The sequence below is a fragment of the Phaethon lepturus genome, unplaced genomic scaffold (genome assembly GCF_000687285.1).
Source record: "Phaethon lepturus isolate BGI_N335 unplaced genomic scaffold, ASM68728v1 scaffold46903, whole genome shotgun sequence".
Taxonomy (NCBI): domain Eukaryota; kingdom Metazoa; phylum Chordata; class Aves; order Phaethontiformes; family Phaethontidae; genus Phaethon; species Phaethon lepturus.
Window position 1 is genome coordinate 1 of NW_010530660.1, and position 20,080 is coordinate 20,080.

At 36.7% G+C, this 20,080-nt stretch overlaps 1 protein-coding gene across 1 annotated transcript; it reads left to right on the plus strand.

Moving 5' to 3' along the window:
* Positions 1-132: 132 nt before the first annotated feature.
* PLS1 (plastin 1) lies at positions 133-18,375 on the plus strand (the record flags this gene model as incomplete). Its single annotated transcript, XM_010284317.1, has 13 exons — positions 133-262; positions 1,944-2,076; positions 3,009-3,090; positions 4,413-4,578; positions 4,674-4,816; positions 6,325-6,420; positions 7,125-7,320; positions 12,279-12,357; positions 13,543-13,657; positions 14,436-14,569; positions 15,232-15,355; positions 16,804-16,928; positions 17,393-18,375. Coding segments are annotated over 13 exons (1,659 nt in total), but the record flags the coding sequence as incomplete, so codon positions are not given.
* Between the last annotated feature and the right edge of the window lie 1,705 nt (positions 18,376-20,080).

A 20,080-nucleotide genomic window follows, 5' to 3' on the forward strand; every position in this document is an offset into this window, starting at 1 on the left:
ACAGAAGTCAATGTAAATACTAAGGAAAGGCAGTCAGGTTAATTACTGACTCTAGAATACTCACACGAGTCAACACTTAGTTATTTGAAGGTATGCTCACTCACAAAATGCTCTCTGTTTTTCTTATTGCAGATAACTCAAGAATTGAAAAGTAAAGATGTTAGCAAATCGTTCCGAAAATCAATAAACAAAAAGCAAGGTATTACAGCAATTGGAGGAACATCAGCAATATCTAGTGAGGGGACACAGCACTCTTATTCAGGTAAAGAAATAATGAAACACAAGCAAATCTTGTATGCAGGAAGACTCTTTAAATTTGCACTACAGACAAAAAGAAAAAAAATAACTGGAAAAAAGTTGCTGTTGAAAGCAAATTAACACAGAAAGCGTGTGGAGATGAACAAGATAAGTGTGGTTGATAGTTTCTTAAAATGCAGGGTGTTTAGTTGTTGTTAGTTTTGTGCTGTACTCAGAGGTAAGTTAGGTATCTCTGCCAGAGCAAAAAATGAAAGCAAACACTGACAGCATGTGGGGGGAAAAAAAGGAAGGCCCCTTTGGCATACTTCCATTAATGCTAGTCAAGTTTTTGGCTTCATTACATGCTAATCTACTCTCTTCTATTCCTATATTCAGACAAAAATGAATCCCCATTTCCATTTCCACAGGGTTAACTAAAATGAAAAAAAACCCAGATACCATTTCTGGATGGAAGGGTTTCTCTTTCTTAGCTGTGTCTGTGCCATTACAGAATTGTTCACTCCCATATGATTTTTGCATAGCTTATCTCATACTTGAGAAGTTGCTTTTAATGTTTGATCTCTGTGTCTTTCTACCTCCCTCTGCTGCATGACATTTAGGTTGGTAATTGTGCCTGATTGCATTGCAGCTCCCGGCTAAGTACCTTCCAGGACCATACTGCAATAAGCAATGTTGCAACTTTTTTGATGGACTGTAGGCTGGGATTTGCTGTGGTTCCAGAGGTGTGTTAAGATTCTATATATGAGGAGGATTCTCTTCAGTTAGCTAAAGGTGGTGAAACCCTCTCTCTAGGTGTTATACTTATAGCACCAGCTGCACTTTGTATTCCCTGCTTCAGAGATATACCTTCTGTCTCAAAGGGTGCCTGTAGGGGGGACACCATCAGAGCAAATTGTTTAGACTCCCTTTCATTTTTGGTGGAGAGCAACTGACCCCACTAGACTGCAATTCAACTGACCTGGCCTCATCAGCCATCTAGTTTATGATGAGATGAAGTGTGCACTAAAATTTCACATTTCTTCCCACTGACAATGAAAGAAGTGTAATGAGTCAGGTGTAGATACCTGTCTTGTATGCTTCTTGAGGTGAGGCAAGTAACACCTGTACTGTCTGGGAATTTGGATCCAGATACTTGATTGGTGGTTGTCCCAATAAGCATTCTTAGATACATAGTAATAAATCCTGCACTAAATATGAAAGAGAATTTAAAACTGAGGTACTAAACTTCTTAAGTTTCTCAAAGCTAAATACAGCACAGTAATCCAGATGATAATCTCAAAAATACTGCCAGTCTCTGAAGTCCTAGTAGAAGGCAGAATGAAATGCTGCATTTCAAACCAAGGGTGTATAGAATGAGATGTTGCATATTTAAGATCACAAATTTCCCTCTTTTCATTGCTGAGAAACTGAGTTTGAAGTCAGCTGTGATGAGCCATTATGTCACTATGATTTTTATGTTGTCCTTCAGAAAATCACCAGATGTTTAGAGGGTGCAGTAGCAGAAAGATTAATCTGTACTTGCCCTTTTTGCATGCTTTCCCACCGGTCTGATTCTTTTCCTAACAGGCCTCTGTGACACTAAGGGGTTTTGTTGCAGATGAGCCTCTCTGACCCAAGTCTGATGTTTAGTAGTATGTGTTCATGGAAATGATAATAGGTTATTTTAATGCTGTTTTTCTTTCCAGAGGAAGAAAAAGTTGCTTTTGTTAATTGGATAAATAAAGCTCTACAAGATGACCCAGACTGTAAGCACCTCCTACCTATGAACCCATCAGATGCCAGTCTTTTTAAATCCCTTGCAGATGGCATCCTTCTTTGGTGAGTCCAGGGCTGTGAGAAGGAAAAGAAATTAATCTCAAAGGTTAAATGCTGATCACAGTGACATGAATAGGAAAACTTCTGATAAGCTTTAACATCAGGACTCTGCTCTTAAATATTTCAGCCAATGTGTGGGATGGGGAAAATCTGTTTGCCCATAGAAATGTTATTTTTAGCAAAATTTTCATGTGACTCTGCGTACATTATAGAAGTGGGTTTCCCCTTCAGATCCATAATTATACACATCAGATATGTGCAGGCTGTTTATAAAGGAGATAATTACACGGTTCATATATTCATTAGCTGAAATAGAAATCTTTGCTATTTCAAATATTTTTAGAAGTTACTAAATGTAGTTACTAAATCATCGGATGGCAGGAACAGAAATCTGAATTAAATCCGTGGCAAAACAGAGAGCATATGGTAGGTCCCTTAACTTTAGTCTGCTGTAACTTTCTAGTTAGTTGAAGTAGACTAATAGTACTTACTCATACACCATGGTACCAAGGTATTAGCTTATTAGTATTGATGTGAATTAGTCTTTGAGATCCTTGTATATGCAAGACACTATAGAAATGCAGTGCAGAAATATATTGGCTATATTACAAAGATTTTCACTAGAAACTATTTAACTGACTTCAGTTTCCAGTTATAATCTTTTCAAGAACTTTTTTTTTGACAGCACAGACATGCTCAGACATGTTATTTAAGTATAAAATCCAATTGCTTAAATTTCTTATTACATATTATGTGGAGGTTTCTGGATGAATGTGCAATTATTTGACAGGGAGAGGTGATTTAAAGGATGAGGTGGTCTTTTTTTATCTTGTCAGAAATATTTACAGCTGGTTTAAAGTGTTAGGAGTTTATAATCAAATAATATATTTTCTGAGAAATGGAAGTTTGAATACACTTTGACTTTTCTTCCTTAGCAAAATGATCAACTTTTCACAACCAGATACAATTGATGAAAGGGCTATTAATAAGAAGAAACTCACTCCTTTCACTATTTCTGTAAGTACTGCACAGATGGGAACTTGCCACAAATGAAAAAGTAAAATATTTTTCTATAGCTTTGTTTTAATGACAGTTCTCCTGGTGGAGAAAAAAAAAAAGGCCTATGTATTAAAAAATGTCTAAGCATGAAATTCTGTTTTCTAATGAACTCTGCATTCTCCTGTTTCTTAGATGATACACAAGAAAACTTTTATTTTTCACAATTTCTTTAATTCTTTCCCTTTTCACCATTCTTGGTTTTGCTGTACTAACTATCTGAAGAAAACAATTTTAGACTTCTGAGTCGTTGGTCAGGTCATATTTTAGCAATGTAGAAGGTATCTGCATGGCTCTATATTGTATAGTAGGATGATGCATTTTCAACAGCAGAAAGTGGCTTGGACAGAAGATGAGAAGCTCTATTTTGAGTTGTCTTTGAAGCCATGAAAATATTGGAGACACCTTAGTTTGCATATAAGAAAATAGGTCTGGAAGAGGGAAGTAGATCCATTTGTCACCAACCTAGTGAGGAAAAAAAAAATCCTGATTAAAAACCTCAGTTAATTGGCAGACACTTCATTTCAGGCTCTGACATTAAAATATGAAAACTTAAAACATACCCTGTTCTAAATCCTCCAAGTGGGTTTTGTAATCTCTACCTATTTAAAGAAGATATGTCAGCAAAGATGATACTACATGTGTGTGTTGTCTCTGTTAGATAGTTAAAATATGACACAAAAAAATAGAGACTAATATTGACGAAGAGCTACCAGGTATTTTTTCTTGGAATGTTTCATCTGTGACAATCATTACCTTTACTTTCAGTGTCAGGATGTTGAATTTCCATTATTTGCTTATGCTGTCTGTTCAATTACAGTTTAACAGTTGCTGGAATAAATATGTCAGCCTGTATAAGATCCGAGATGGCATGGCAGTGATGTTAGTAGCCTCCCGCACAGGGCAGAATTCCATATGAGCACGTTCTTCCATGGGATCAAGCCCCTGATATTTTGAGCCATATTGTTTAATTTGTGTATGTGATACTTATGAGTTACAAAAAATATCTCAAATAGAGTATTTCTCATCAATCCAAGCTGCTGAGCGTGGTCCATGATTTTTTTTGGTGGGTCTATATTGGACACTGTCAATAATGTTTTCCATTAAATTTTGATAAGATACATGGTGGTTCACAAAAAATCTCCAGAGTACCATTTTCCACTGGGAACCATTGAACTAATGCATTATTTCTTATAACTTCTGAAACTTAAAAAAATTAATATGAATAAATTCACTAAGAATTACAACTTCATAAATCTGTTCAACAATTACATTCCAAATAGGAAAACCTAAACCTGGCTCTGAACTCAGCATCTGCTATTGGCTGTACGGTTGTCAATATTGGATCACAAGATTTGCAAGAAGGAAAACCACACCTGGTATTAGGACTCTTGTGGCAGATCATTAAAGTTGGTCTTTTTGCTGATATTGAGATCTCCAGAAACGAAGGTAAGAGTAATGCCAAGTATAGCAATGTCTGCAATTTGGAATTAATGGAGATCACAATAGCGATGATTTCAGCTATCTTTCAAACTTGCTTTTAGCTCTTATTGCTTTGCTAAATGAAGGGGAAGAACTAGACCAGTTAATGAAGCTTTCCCCAGAAGAGCTCTTGCTACGCTGGGTGAACTACCATCTGGCCAATGCAGGGTGGCAGAAAATCACTAACTTCAGCCAAGACATTAAGGTACGTAGATACTGCTCTGATAATTGAACATAATGGTATTTAAACACACCATGCACAGAAGCAAATGAGCCAGATCAGGAGTATCTAGAAAAATAGTAGTCATCTGCTTTTTCTAGCTACAGGTTTATCCTGCATTTTTCAACACTGGAGGAGCGTTATTTTGATCTCTCGTATCCTATACATACCATGTATTATCACATCACAGTGTAAAGCAAACATTTCCAACCAGGTCGTATTCAGGGAAGTTCTAATGTTCTAAGACTGTTATTAGAGTTACTTAGGACAATTCACACTACCTTATTAGTTACTTTTTTCCTGTCCATCCTTCCCTGCTCCTGGGTCTGCAGAAACCCATCTTTTCCTCCTTTTGTTGTTTTAAGGAAAAAGCATATCGCTTTAAATGTCCTCCCAGTGCGTATTTGCTAATGGTGATTGCTTTTCATACCTAGCATTCTATAGAGAAGTAGGAAACCTCTTGAGGAAAGAACAGGTATTCAGAGGGCTGTCTGGAGCAGCTACAGATCCTTCATCCAAGGAGAGAGCAGCCCCCCTCAATCACTGTGCTTTGCTGGTGTGCTAATTTACTGACAGAAGAGGACTGGAAGGCATGCTGGTTCCTTGGAGCAGATAGCAGAACTGTGTAATTCTCTCTTCTTCAGTCATTCTGCATAAGGTATGCAGAGTACTGTTGTAAGTCCAGTTGAAGAGAGGAAAAACCCAATTTTTTTACAACTGAAAGCAAATGAGGAAGATTCCCAAAGGTGGTAAGACCTCTTTTCACTGAAGAAGACCATGTCATTAATTGCTACTTATATCTTTTCTAATGCCACCAAGAAGGCTATTACTAAAGCAAACCTTTAATTAGGGTTTTACATGAAAACTACTACTACAGTAAAAATTTTACATGCTATTTAAGAGAAGTATTAAATATTTCTAAAACTAGCAGGTTTTTGTTTTATTTTCCTAGTTTCTTAGTGGTGGTGGAGGGCAAAACAGAAGAGTACTGAAAACTACATCAAATAAATATTATTTCTTTTGTTACTATAGATTCATCTTAAAAGAGCCACTTTGCTCTCCATTTTTAATTCCAATTACCTTGTCAATTAAGAAAGAGAAATTTTCATAAAACAGTCTATTTGAAAAGGATAGTGAAAGAACAGAATACCAACACTGAAAATAAGATCCATATTTGGGTTATTTTTGTGGGTAACCTATGTAAATTTGCCTTAAGTGTCTTAATTACAGCTGTCTAGTTCATATCCAGCAGAATAAATTTAACGTTGTCCAGAATAATTAGCAGATGTTCCTTTTCTCTGTCATCTGGCTAAATAAGCTCTATATGAAATAGAGTAGTAAAATGGCTGTATGACCTCTTCCATATTCACTGAAATTAGGGTGCCGTATTTTGTCTTCTGTGGCTTTTGAATTGGACTGTAACAGCAGTAAATGGTTATGAAAGGCTACATACTTGCTCATTTTTTAAAAAAATGCTACACTGCTTGTTTTAGGATTCAAGAGCATACTACCATCTGTTAAATCAAATTGCACCCAAAGGAGATGGCCCTGATAAATCGCCCATTAAAATTGACTTTTCAGGATTTCATGTAAGTATCCAGAAACATAATTCCAGTCTATTTTTATCAGAGACCTCTATGTATGTATCCACCATTCTGGTTACAAGGCTGTCCCAGAATCCCCTTTTGTTTTGTAAAGCATACAAAAGTTCAGATATCTCGATGTCACAAAAGCTTAAATGGGTAAAAACTTGAGTAAAGTTCCACGGCACTGCTGAAACAGGATAACGCATCCTGTGGTCTATAGTTTGGAGCTTTGTTTTACTTGGAGTGGTGCCTAACTGTTTTTTATCTTCAGTTGGGTCCTCCAACGTGCATATTACAACATCCTACTCAGTTCTGCTCTTCTGGAATTCGGACAACGAAAAGAGTAGACTTTACAAACTCTGTGATCCTTCCTCAAACCAGATAGCATTCAGAAATAATGTGACCCCTTCCAATAACCAGCAGGAAAGGAAAGTGTGGCAGCTGTGAAGCTTTAGGTTGTAAGGGGTCTAAAACCAGCCTAGGTAGATGTGAAAACACTTTTCTCTAAGGTGCTACATAAAGCTTGTTGAAAGGATTAGTCTGAGAATGCATTTGATACAAAATTGAACTGCCTGCTTAAGATATAGATATCTATATATCAATCAGAATCTCAAGTATATGGGTCATTTAAAGATTTGCCAAGCTGAAGATTCAGTAAAGAATGGAAACATGCTAGTATTCCTTACAACATTTTTTTTTTCTTTTAGGATAAAAGTGACTTGAGGAGGGCTGAATACATGCTCCAACAGGCAGATAAATTGGGCTGCAGACAGTTTGTAACTCCAGCTGATGTGATTGCAGGCAACCCTAAACTCAACTTGGCTTTTGTTGCAAATCTCTTTAATACATATCCAGCCCTACACAAGCCTGAAAGTTCATCTTATGATCTCAATTTATTAGAAGGTACTCAACTTGCAAAGCATACAGGAGATAAGAATATTAGAATCATAGAATTAGTGATTTCTATTTAAGTATTCCTTCTAGGTTGTGATATAGGATCCTTGTGTGATGGTGCCTGTGTTTACACCAGCATATAGAGCCTTCTCACTAGATTTCAGTATAAGCCTGTAGTAGAAGTCCCCATTAGCTGTGAATATTGTTCACTTGTGTTAGCCTGACCAAAGGCTATTCTTGAATAACCTTCTATTATTCATTTGCAGGAGCAAAAATTGTCCTCTTAACTCCCTTTCCAGTTTCCTGTGCTTCTTTCCATACTGTTTATATTTTAGCTGATGCACAAATTCTAGCTTTCCATAATTTGCAGTGCTATACTATGCAACTGTAATAGTTTTTTAAAGTACTTTTCACATATTGTGTTTATATATGTGTGTGTGTATGTGTATTAGTTTGCCTTTTAAAACAGGAAATATTAAAAAAAAAAAGGCTTATGTATTAGCAACCTATATTAATCTATTGCATCAGCAATCTAAATAGATCCTAGCATATCAGCAAGTTTGGACTCTAACTGTACAGTGCAGATCCCTAATGCTAGAGATAAGGGGATAACTGGTAGCAATCTTTGGCTGTTACCCTTTCTGTGGACCAGCTGATCTAGGATAATGAAATGGCTCCCGCCAGTGTATTTCACAGTTGTTCACTGATCTCAAAGGAATGGTGAGAATCAGGGGTGCCACACTTGGGAGAATCATCAGCAATGTTCACACATTCCTCTGCACTGCCTACTCCTGCCTTCCTCTTACTGTTCCTATCAGATTTCCTTTCCATCTAGGTGAGTCCATCTTCCTTTGCTCCTCTTTTTTTCATAATTTGTCTGCTCTGCTGCACCCCTGTGTCACAAATCTTGTACCCCTCAGACCCCTCCCGTTTCAGGCTTCCTGCTCTTTCAGTTTCAGCTGGGTGCCAGCTGTAGTAGAGGTCCCGGAGCACCGGAGGTAGTCTAACCTTTTCAGCTGTGATACCCCTAGTCGCTGCAGTCCTTGCTGTCCAGGACAAATGATTGAAGGAAAGGCCTGCTCTTCCTCTGCTGCAATTTTGTTAGAAATGTATGCTCTTGGAAATGTATACAGGAGCTGTGTGGAGGTGGAATATGTTCAGTTCAGCTTCTCTGTTCTGAACATAAAGTTGCAGGTGTGATTTGAAATACTGAAAACTTGGTCAAATTTAGAAAGTTTCATTGGTATGGCAAAAAAAACCAGCTAACTACTCTCTGAACTTGCCTAAAATATTTTGATGAGATCGAAGTCTCAACTAAAACAGTTTGTAAAAAGTTACAATCATCTGAATGCCAGACTACGATTTTGTAATGATAAATACTGGCCAAATTTAACTTAAAGTTTATAGTATATATTTTAGAGATGGATAATCATGCCAGTGTTATCTGTTGAAAGGCAAGTAGACAACTCTCCTTTGCCCCAAAATAATAACTCCTGCAGTGTCATGTAGATCTAAACCATTAAACTATTTCAGCCAAGAGACAATAATCTTAATGTCTTCTTCTGTTAATTTATTTTTTCCATAAAATCCTGTGTTTTTACTGACGTTTTCTCAAGGTAGTGATATAAAATATAAGACATTAATTTCTTTATAGTTTCATCATAGATTGTCTGTTGAAATCTGACTCATAATTTATAATGCTTTCCTATTTTGCTTCATGAAATGCAGATTTGACTCCTCCTAATGTAGGTACTGTATTTAGTACTTTTCTGTACTCCATAAAAGTGTTTATTTTGCAATTTTTCTTCTTTTTTCTTTCTACTGTTTTAATTATCTGTCTTTTTCTGGTTGATTTTTGCATTGTTCTTGTATTTTTCTACTGCTTTAATATGCCGTCATAAGTAAGAGTGAAGAAAAAAATCACCACAGGTCTAACATGATGCATATCAAATGGGGGCAGGACTTGCAGTAAGTCAAATGCCATATAGTTCTTTCTGTGGGTTTAACAAGTATGAGCTTTCCATGAACCAAGATGTAACGCTCTAGATGTGTGGGTGAGTAGAGTTTTCTGAAAGGTTTCATTTTCCTACATGAATTCCATCTTTTCGGTGACCGTTGCAACCAAAGAGTATGATGTGGCTGTTCTCTTTGGTTTAAGACAATGAACACGGTGCATAAATTTACATCTGCTCTGATAGTATTTAACAAGTCTGGTGATGTGCACTTGTATACGGAGAGCATATCCCTCAAGTATACTGACATAGCAAAATGAACGTTTGATATTATGTGGGGATGGAGCGGGGAGTCCTGACCTCAGCCAATGCACAACCTTTAACTGAGTGTTGCTGTTGCTCTGAGGAACCTCTCACTTGTGGGGAAGGCAGCAGAGTTTGGAGTCTTAAGTTATACAGAAAGCTGAGTTCTTGGGAGGAGGAAGAGGAGGGACTTCTCTCTAACCACATTTCCTCCAGTGTAGATGTCCTCTGCTGCTGTTGCTTAGTCCACTGGCAGCCTTCAAGGCTGTTACCACAAGAGGGTTAACTACTCCCACTCAGGCCAGCTGAACTTAGGGTGCATATTGCATCTTGAGCTCTGTTGTTCAGAAAGCATTGTAGTATTTGGGGCCCTTTGGATTCTTGACCCCATCCCTATGGCTACTCCCCACTCAGTTCCATAGTATAATGATCTCAAAGAAAGAGATGGCAATAAATATAAAGGATACTTCCAAATTTGCTCCTCTCTCTTTTGTGTAGCTCTGCCCCCTTTCTGCAGTTTTCCAAAGATTTTGGCTATCTGCTGCACCACTCAGCAGAAGATATGCTCCTGATAGGATCACAAGGTATCTTTTGAATTAAAGAGTAGAGAGAAAAAAAATGATCAGTTCTCAGCCATCTAGAAAACTTACGAACGCTTATGTGTTGCATGATAAAAGGATTTGTTTAGAGTGGCATATTAAATATAGTATGCTGGGTTTAGTTCCTGGATTCCTGCTATCCAGAAGGGTGATGCCCAACTTGCATGCTCTTGCCTCTGCTTGGCTACTTCGGATTCTTTCAACAGTGTTCAGCATGCATTTTAAAATTCTCAGTCTGAGTGCAATTGCTGAGTATCTGTTCTTGTAGCTACGCTTTGTTTAATAAGAGTTCGTTAAATAATCTTGTTACTGTCTTTGCAGTGGACAAGCGTTCCTAAAAGCACTTTGCAGTCAGTACTTTAGGTATTGCAAACCAAGTCAAAGCTCAGTAAGCCTAAAAATTTCAAAAATGAAAAAAAGCAAAAGGGACTTACTTCAAAATGCTATAACCTCTTTAAGTTACTCTTTATAAACTTAAATGATATATCATGGTTGTATTTTGATTGTATCTTTTTTATGGAAAAACACTGGTATTTTGAATAACTTTGTCATAAAATGTGATTATTTGTTGTCTTTTAAATGTTGTTGTGCGAAGAAATTGCGTATGAAAGACCTCATAATTTAGAAAGAAAATACAGCAGTAGGATGAATATAATCTACTTCATAATAATTGGAAAGGAAAGTAATTGGTAAGCTGGCTGAAACTTTTTAAATAAAATTATTCTGTCAGTGAACATCAGTTACAGCTGAAACTTCTGAATTTAACTTTTTCATAAATATATTCTGAAGTTCAGATCTTTTTGTATGAAAGGGGAAGAGAACTAGATTAAAATTGTAACTTCGATCTAAAAATTGATGTTGTGACAGGTCTACTTAATGGAAAAAATAATACCAAAGAGGTTTTCTTTTTATTCTAATTATAAATACATGTTTATACAGTAGCTTCATTTTGCAAAAACATCGTTCTGTAATCAACATAACTGTCTCATTTAGTACTGCAGCTTTTTCATGCTACGTAAACCCCATTAGACAAACAATATCCTCTAAGGAACAAACGAAAAAAGTAAAGAAAAATCTTACTCATATTTTACATGTTTCAGTTCTGAGACATCTGTTCTTTTGTTGTTTCTGGAAGTGTTTTCCCCCTCAATGTCCTTTCTGTGTTCTTAATTGTGGATTATCAGACCAGGGGAACAAAGCGATGAGGTTGTTCCAAGCTCATATATTTAGGCTAAATATTTTCTTAAATGTTTTTCTTTGATGTAAGAGACAACAGCTTATGCAGCACTGATTCGCATGCAATTGGCCACAGATACATTGTTAAAATTTAGCTAATGTTATGTGTAGAAAATTAATGTATTTTACTGGAAACTCTATAGAGAAAGAGCGTTAGTTTAGGAACTCATGGTTACAATAGATAAAAACAATCTAAGTCTCGAAAGTGAAGGGTAGTTTATTTCCTACTGAATTTTCTGCATTTCTCATAAGCAGAGTTTCCAGTTAAAACTGCAATAACTAGCCCCCTTGACAATATAAGTAGCTTCACAAATTTAACTAATACAATACTGCCTTGCCGAGTCTCCAGTGTTAAAAAATAAAAAGGTGAGGTCTATTCCTTTGGGGAGGACGTTCACAAATGAATACTGGGAGCTTCTCTGGGGAGACAAGTGGAGCTGTAGTTTCTGGAGTTTGATGCAATTGCCATAAGTGTGTTAGTACTAACTTTTAATAAAAATATGCCCTTTCAAACAGATTGAAAGATACTGCTGAATGTAATTGCCACTGATTTGGTTTTAGGAAATTACTATTAATCATCACATTATATTATCTAAAATATAACCAACAAACTGTCTATTTCTGTGTCTTATCAAATTGTATTTGCACAGAAGAATGTAGTCCAGTAGGGCTCCCTGTAGTGCCTCTGGCCTTGTGCTGAGGGACTTTGAACTCTATAGGATTATCTTGATTTACTGGCCAGTAGAGACTACTGTTAGGGAAAGAATTAACTCATTGCTGGGGGGGAGTAAGGGAAAGGGGTATGAGAGTCATTTAAACATTGCTTATTAAGGTGTTTTCTCCAGTAATTTACATAGAATTATATTTGTCACCATAGGAGAAAGTAAGGAAGAAAGGACTTTCAGAAACTGGATGAATTCACTGGGTGTAAGCCCATATGTTAATCATTTATACAGGTAAGGCTTTTTTTAAAAACAACAATTTGATTTCCCTTGCATGACAGAAGAAGGAAGAAGAAAGGGAAATTGTATTTCTACTAGAACAGTGATTTCCAGGTTTTTACACAGTGTGATAGGAACTTCAAAACTGGCCTGTAGAAGCGCATTAAGCAGTATCTGTCTCAGATATTCCACTCATGATCTAGAAATACTAGAAAACCTAAGAAGTTTTGATGTGCTCCCCTCACTCATTTGTACTTTGAATTGCATCTTTTTAAAAAGTTGAGGTAATTGTGTTTTATAATGCATGACTTTTATTTTCTCTCATGACAGACGAAATGACTACAAACCTATTAGAACAGTAATGTAATTCTAAACTGTAAGAGAGGATAGATGTCTGCTGAGTAGACTGTAAGAATCTGTACAGTGTGGTATTCCCTCAAAACGAAGGGCTTTTTAGCATGCCTTTTAGATGCTTCTGATCACTTTCAGACTGTGCCAGCAGTTGCTTCAAATCCTATCGATGATAAAAGATGGGATATAGGGAGCAACTAGGAACAACTAGCAACTAGGTACATCTGCTCACATGTATACTTGCTGTTAGGTTTAATTGTTTCTGTTTTCTGACCTCTGTGAAGTGATACCATCTGCAGATAGCTTACACTGGAGAACTGAATTTAGCAAGTAGCTGAAGGGGACTATCAGGAATGCAACTTATAATGGGAAAATAATACTTTTTCTAACATTCTTTTTTCACAAGATAAGTGTATTGGTTTTGATCATTCTTTAGCAACATACATCTGTAGGTGCAGATAAAGCATGAATATTTCACACTTTTGAAAGTTCTGAGGAAACTAAAACTAGATCAATAAATGAAAACTTTTTAGCTAGATGTTTGATCTGTGCCTACCCTATAAAAGCAATTATTTAATTAAAGTTGGAAAAAACAGTGGCTGTGCTTACTTCACTGGGTGGGAGATTTCTGAAAATAATGAAATTAAATATACAATGTAATGTAAACAAACACAGAAATCAAGCAATAGGAATTAGGCCAGTTTCTCCACAGAATGACACAAATTTTTATTTATGTGACTGGGATTTTTCAGCAACTTAATTCTACACTTCGAGAAGTCTCAAGTACTTAACATTTTCATTGTGAATATGAGCTTTTGTACTTAAAAACATTGTTTTACTCTGGTTTAGTGACCTCTCTGATGCTTTAATAATCTTCCAACTATATGATATGACTCGTGTGCCAGTTGACTGGAACCACGTCAACAAACCTCCTTATCCATTACTCGGTGGTAATATGAAAAAGGTGGGTAGATACTCGGTAACAGAGTCCAGTTTCACTGCCTCCCATTGTGCTGTTTGTAGTCAGCTGGGTTGTCCAGATTTGTGTGCTACTGAGACAGTCCTGGCAAAAAAGGGGGTGAAATATCTTCCAGATATTATCCCAAGCAATAAACAGTAGTTATAGCACATATCACTTCAGTTTCTAACTATGGACACCTTTTGGCAATACTTAATTTAGGGTCTAATTAGAGTATAGAAGGAAAAGTTTCAGGCCTGACACAGCTGTTTTGCCTGATGCTCTTATATTGTGAGGTGTTTCCTCACAGAGAAGTTTTATATGCTGCCAGGAGAATTTGTGCAAGACTTGCGGAATCCAAGCTTTCAGTTAGTTTGGTGATCATTATGAAGCCAGAAGGGGAAAAATGCAAGAGGGGAAAAAATTACTGTCCGTTTCAGAACAAAACATTTAAATATTTTTCCAAATTCACTTTTGATGTAAGTGTGTATATGTGTGTGTGTGTGTGTGTGTATATATATATAAAAATTAATTGACTTTAGTGCAAGTGAACTTGGTTTTCTCAAGTGTGAAAAAAGATCATCATTGGATTCTTGCATACTTGCATTTGTAGTAAAAACTGTGTTGCTTTAATCGCAGTATAGAAAGGCTAGAAATCTTCTCCTAGCTCCAAATCTCAGCATAGGTAATAGTAAGCCAAAGTCATTCAAAATACACATAGATTATAGGTCTGTATTATAGAAATATTAAGGTGTTTTCATTATTTGCACACATTTCTTTTTAGATTGAGAATTGCAATTATGCAGTAGAACTCGGGAAGACAAAAGCCAAATTCTCACTGGTTGGTATTGCTGGACATGATCTAAATGAGGGTAATCCAACTCTGACTTTGGCTTTGGTATGGCAGCTGATGAGAAGGTAAGTTAGGTGCAGCATATGACAGATGTGTGTGTATATATATGCATGTCTCTGTATAACGAGGCAAATTAAAGCTAGTTTTCAGTTCACACAACAGGTATTTTAGAGAGCTATCTCTAAATATCCCTTTTAAGTTAAAATGGGAAGAAATTTTTTAGGCCATCACAGCTATAGTAATTATCATAAAATCAAAATCTTGCTAGTGCACTGAGCAGGAAAAATACATTATAAATTGATTTAAATAAAGAGTATTTTATAACAAATATTTTCCACAAGTTAATTTTCTTATACCTACCCCAAAACACTCAGTGCTTTTTGTTTCTCAAGCTGTTGTGATTCAGTTGTCAAGGTGACTCGGATGATAGGGAGGCGTTTAAGCTTATAAAGTACAATTAGTTATGATGTGCTGAGTAAAACAAATATATGAAGAAGATGTAACAGTGAAAATTATGAGTTTTGGAATGTTATTTTATTCTTGCAACAACTTAAAAAATTATTTAAACTACTAAACAGTTTGTAAGTGAAGGGTACATTATGAAGATGAGTACTTGGTATTGTTACTGTGCTGAAGTAATATTTTAATTTTTCTTGTATCTTTCTGCTGTTAGCAGAGTTGAGTTCTACCACTCACTTTAACTTGACTCTTTTTTTTTTTATTAAAGGTATACTTTGAACGTACTATCAGACCTTGGAGAGGGGGAAAAAGTAAATGATGAAATTATTATTAAGTGGGTGAATCAGACACTTGCAAAAGCAAATAAGAAAACTTCAATTACAAGTTTCAAGGTAATCAAATTCATTTACTTCTTTCCACATATAATCACATCTGGGATTTTTAACCTCATTTGTTAACAACATGGCTTTAATAGTGGCTCTCCCAGCAGGTAGAATAATTGTATAAGGAAATATTCCTGACAATCTGTGAATCCAAAAGTATTTTACAAGACTATTAGTAAGAAACAAAGAGAAATTATAATTGCTGCTGTAAGATTCAAAACAAACCACCACCACCAACAACAAAAGGCTAAACTTTCAAAGGGCTTCTATCTCAAGTTAGCAATGTTTGCACATGTCATACCATCTTCCAAATTTTTGGATATAGGCACTCTCACGCTTGTACAAAGACGAAGGACAATAGTGGAAATACTGGAGGGGGGAGGTGGGAATTGCCATTTTTAATGACAGCTGGTCAAAAAGATAAGGTGCTGCTGATGGGAAGTGACATTATTCAGTATACCTTTTTTTACTACTGATTTTTGAACAACATTCACATATGTATCTTGTCTTTCACAATCTGAATTTTTATCTGTATTTTGGGATTACTGCAGCAAGCAGATTGTGTAGCAGAGACAGCAGAGGTCCCCGGTATTTATTGTGGATGATGAAAGCAAAGTTCTATTGAATTGCCATTCGTTCAAACAATAAAAATGGCAAAAGTGTGGTTTGTCTTAACGGTTTTGGGGAGATAGTCCATGTGTTCAACGTCTTCAAGCAGATTTATAGTACTATTTTTAAACGTATAATTAATGTGGTGGCTCTGTGGGACTTCACTGAATTTGAAATCATAGTTCTGACCTGGTGGTGAAGGCAGCCATGTCACATGGCTGATGTGCTGAGCCCTTGCAGGGACAGAGCCAGCCTGCTGGCTGTCGGTTTGACATCATCAGCTGCTTATCTGCCTTAACAGTTGGGAAGAAATAATTGCAGCAACAGCACTTGCTGTTTTAAAAATAAAAGAATGACATGTCCATGTATGAAATACAAGACACAGACTGCTTGTACTAGCTCAGAATACCATCCGAGTTGAAAAACTATAAAAAGAGTGAGCCGTAAGCTACCGCAGAAAATAGTTCCTTTACAAGAAAAGGAAAAAAAAAAAAGTAGTTGGGGAATGTAAACACCTTTTTGTTGTCTTGAAAGTCTGGTCCTTGGAATTCTTTAAAAGTTCCTGTCTTTCCTTTGGGAAGGGGACGAGTTTCTTTCATTAAATAAATTTACACCATTTGTGTAATAATAATATGAAGACTGAGTGTGAACCTTATCATTTTGATTGTGGAAAAGAACATTAGAACCTCATAAAGGGGAAAGGTGGGGGGACAACTTCAGCCATGAACAAAACATGCTGCTATCTTTCAGTAGGTATGTAAGATGTGCTGTAGGGGTTTTTTTGCATTGTGAAGGCAGAATAATCAAAGCAAATGCTTTATATTAATATTTTGGGTTTTTTCTTTTAGGACAAATCGATTAGCACTAGTTTACCTGTCCTAGATTTAATAGATGCCATTGCACCAAAAGCAGTTCGTCCAGAAATGGTCAAGAGAGAACATCTTTCTTACGAAGACAAGTTGAATAATGCTAAGTGAGTTTTAAATGAATGTTTGTATTTTCCTAAAGTGCAAGAAACGCATGAATTCATGGTGTAATGAATGATCTACTGATTTGTTAACAGTGAGAGATTATGCTATTAGTTGATTTGTTTCAAATATTATAAATTCTAATGCTATTCTTTTAGCATATGTAAAATATAAACTCAAATTCATGTCTGATACAACCTACCACCACTGCACTGCAATTGGTTTATTAATAGCCTGCCATAACCCATATTGTTTTTGACAAAAATAAATGCTTTGATAACCAGTAGCAAAACGTCTGCCAATACAATTGCTAATACATGTTTTCTTCACAATACGGTGCTTTTTCTCCTGGAGTGTAAGTACTGACTGAACAGGCCTATCCTGCTATTAAAATATGTTGTTGTTGTTGTGAATCTTGGCACACTGGTAGATGCAAGGAAAATACCAATATTTTCTCTTGTTTTCCAAGGTATGCCATTTCAGTTGCCCGAAAAATTGGTGCTCGTATATATGCTCTCCCAGATGATCTGGTTGAAGTGAAGCCAAAAATGGTGATGACAGTGTTTGCATGTTTGATGGGAAGAGGACTGAACAAAATAAAATAATGAAGACGTGTAATATAACTTTCTGCCATGTTAAGCACGATGAATGCCTCGCAGTTTACAGAGTTCTGAAGCTTAGTATAAAACGAGAAAACTTGTATGCACAAATATACTCATTAATTATCTTGTAATGATGTGTTTATATAAAAGTTATTCAATTTCATAACACATTGATTATTTATGGATAATACTGTTTTCAGAATATGTTCATTACCAAACTAATATCACAGATTTGTATTGCTTTAAAAAAACACACACCATATTAATCAAGCTTCACTTGTATTAGTTTCCATAGCACTGTAAGAATCTGCATCATTTTACATGTGTTATTTCAGGACCTATTGTGAAACATTGGTGGTTGTTTTTTTTTTTTTTTGGGTGGGTGTTACTTACATGTAGTCTTACAAGTCTCAAGGTGCATTCCAGTCCTATTATATTACTCCTAACTGCACAACAGTTATCATCCTTGCCTTATTCTTTGAGAGTTTAACTCCTGTTGAAGCCAGTGAGAGTCTTGCTATTGACTTCAGTGAGAGCAAGTGAAGGCCTATGATAATGTCTGGAAACTAATGAATATTGATAAAGCTGATGAAACTTTTTTGTGGGAATAATCTTTAAATATATGTAGTAGTTTTGTTCTGTTACCGAGCAGGAGCTTTTACGGTCTGTGTCTTATGAAGAAACAGCAAATGGTAAGCAGAAATGTCATCATGTCATTATTAGGTCTGCATATGCATTAGCTTTTGCAGGTGGACTAAACATCTGATTTTTTTTTTTTAATGTTTCATAAAAAATTGTGTAAGAAAACAATACAGAACTGGCTAGTCCAGTTTGGGGTTTCACATTAATGTACTGCATTTCCTTACAGATTGCTCCTTTGATTTTTCCCTAAAGTGTGTATTGTGTATGCAGGGGTTTTGGCTGGAAAGACTGGTGCATTGTCTAGATGAGATGCAGTCCATAATTATTTTCTTATTAATTTTAAAGTAAGTATTAGTACTCCTTTCTCTGCAGCTGTAAATTTTCACCATTTTCACCAGCTGGACGTTTAATAAAGTTGTTACCAGAAGCCAAACAGTAAGAAAGAAAGAAAACTACATAAAAATGAAAGATTTTTTTTTTTTAAGTATGAAGCTGCTACTTTCTCAGCTCCTGAAAACAGGAGTAAGTGTGGCAAAACCCAAGAATCATGAGTGAACAGTGGGACTAAGCTTTATGTCCTTCAGTATCTTTCACAACATATTAAAGAAAGATGTATCCATTTGGTTTCTATTATATAAGGCGATACTGTGAGTTGTGAGAATTAAGTGCTTGGATTTAGATCCATTTGTCTCTGTTTACTGCTTTGTATTGTCTGGACAAGAATAAATTATTAATATTTGATAGTTACCTGGTTTCTATTCCCAGTTCCAAAGGACAAGTGAGTGTTGGACGGAATTTTAATTCTTTGCGTTGACTCTGGGGAGAAATCAGGCTAAGTCTTCATTCGAGATAGGCTAAATGGAGGCTTACTTAATCGCTATACTGCAAGAATAAATGATCTCTTCTTGAGATAATGCAGTTCTCAAGTACTGTGTTTACCTGCCCAGAGCCTCAGCAGCTTACTCTGTAAGGGTCAGTATTTCCAGTTGTGTAAACTATTGCTATAGTGTTTTGTTCCCTTTAGGAGAAAATCTGCTACAATTATGTGGCTCGTTATTGTATGTCCAGAATTACTTTAAACTTGCTTTGATCACACTGAAATGGAGCAACCATCTCATGCTTCTCAGCATAAGGTTTTGACATACGAGGTAAGAGCTATGTTAAAGGGCAAACTACAGCTAACACCATCTGAAAAGAATTGGCTTCTCAGAATAACGTTCGTTTTGAATAGTGCAAGTGTTAACCAAAAAAGGTTTCTCTAAAGGCGATTAAAAAAAAGTGAGTCAGACTTCCACCTTATATTAATCCTTCTAGCTCAGCTGAAGTTAGTAAAGCTATGAACTCTGGTTCTGTGCCTTTACAGGCTGTCAGCATACACTAAGGAACCAAGTAGTAAGGGGTAATGCACGATCAGTTAGTTTGCATCTGGTTTGTCATATAACATAAAAATGCCTGGACAAAATGGCACATAATTTTAATATGAGAACGGAAACCACCTAAGTATTGATTTCTAGAAATATTCATAGAGGAAAGCGAATGGAAGACAGTTTAACAAATATTTGGGCATTAGTGCCCTACGCAGACGCCTCCCGCCGTGCTCAAGAGGCTGTATAGCCTGATGCTGGCGTGAGCAGCTGGGCGAAAAACAGATTTCGGGAAAAATGCAGCAATGGGGACAACCCTGAGCTAGATGCTGGTGCCGTGCTGCGGCGTGCGCGCTCGATGCCTCGCTGTGGGGCGAGGCGACACGCTCCCCCCAGGAAGACCGCGAAATCGTCTTCACAGCTGCTGCCTGGCGCGGGCCCCGGCCCCCCAAACGCTGTCGGGAGAAGGTAAAGGCGACACCGCGGCCGGAGAGGGAGCCGCGGCCGGGCTGTGCCAGGGCGGCCTCCTCGGTCGGTCGGTCGCCACAG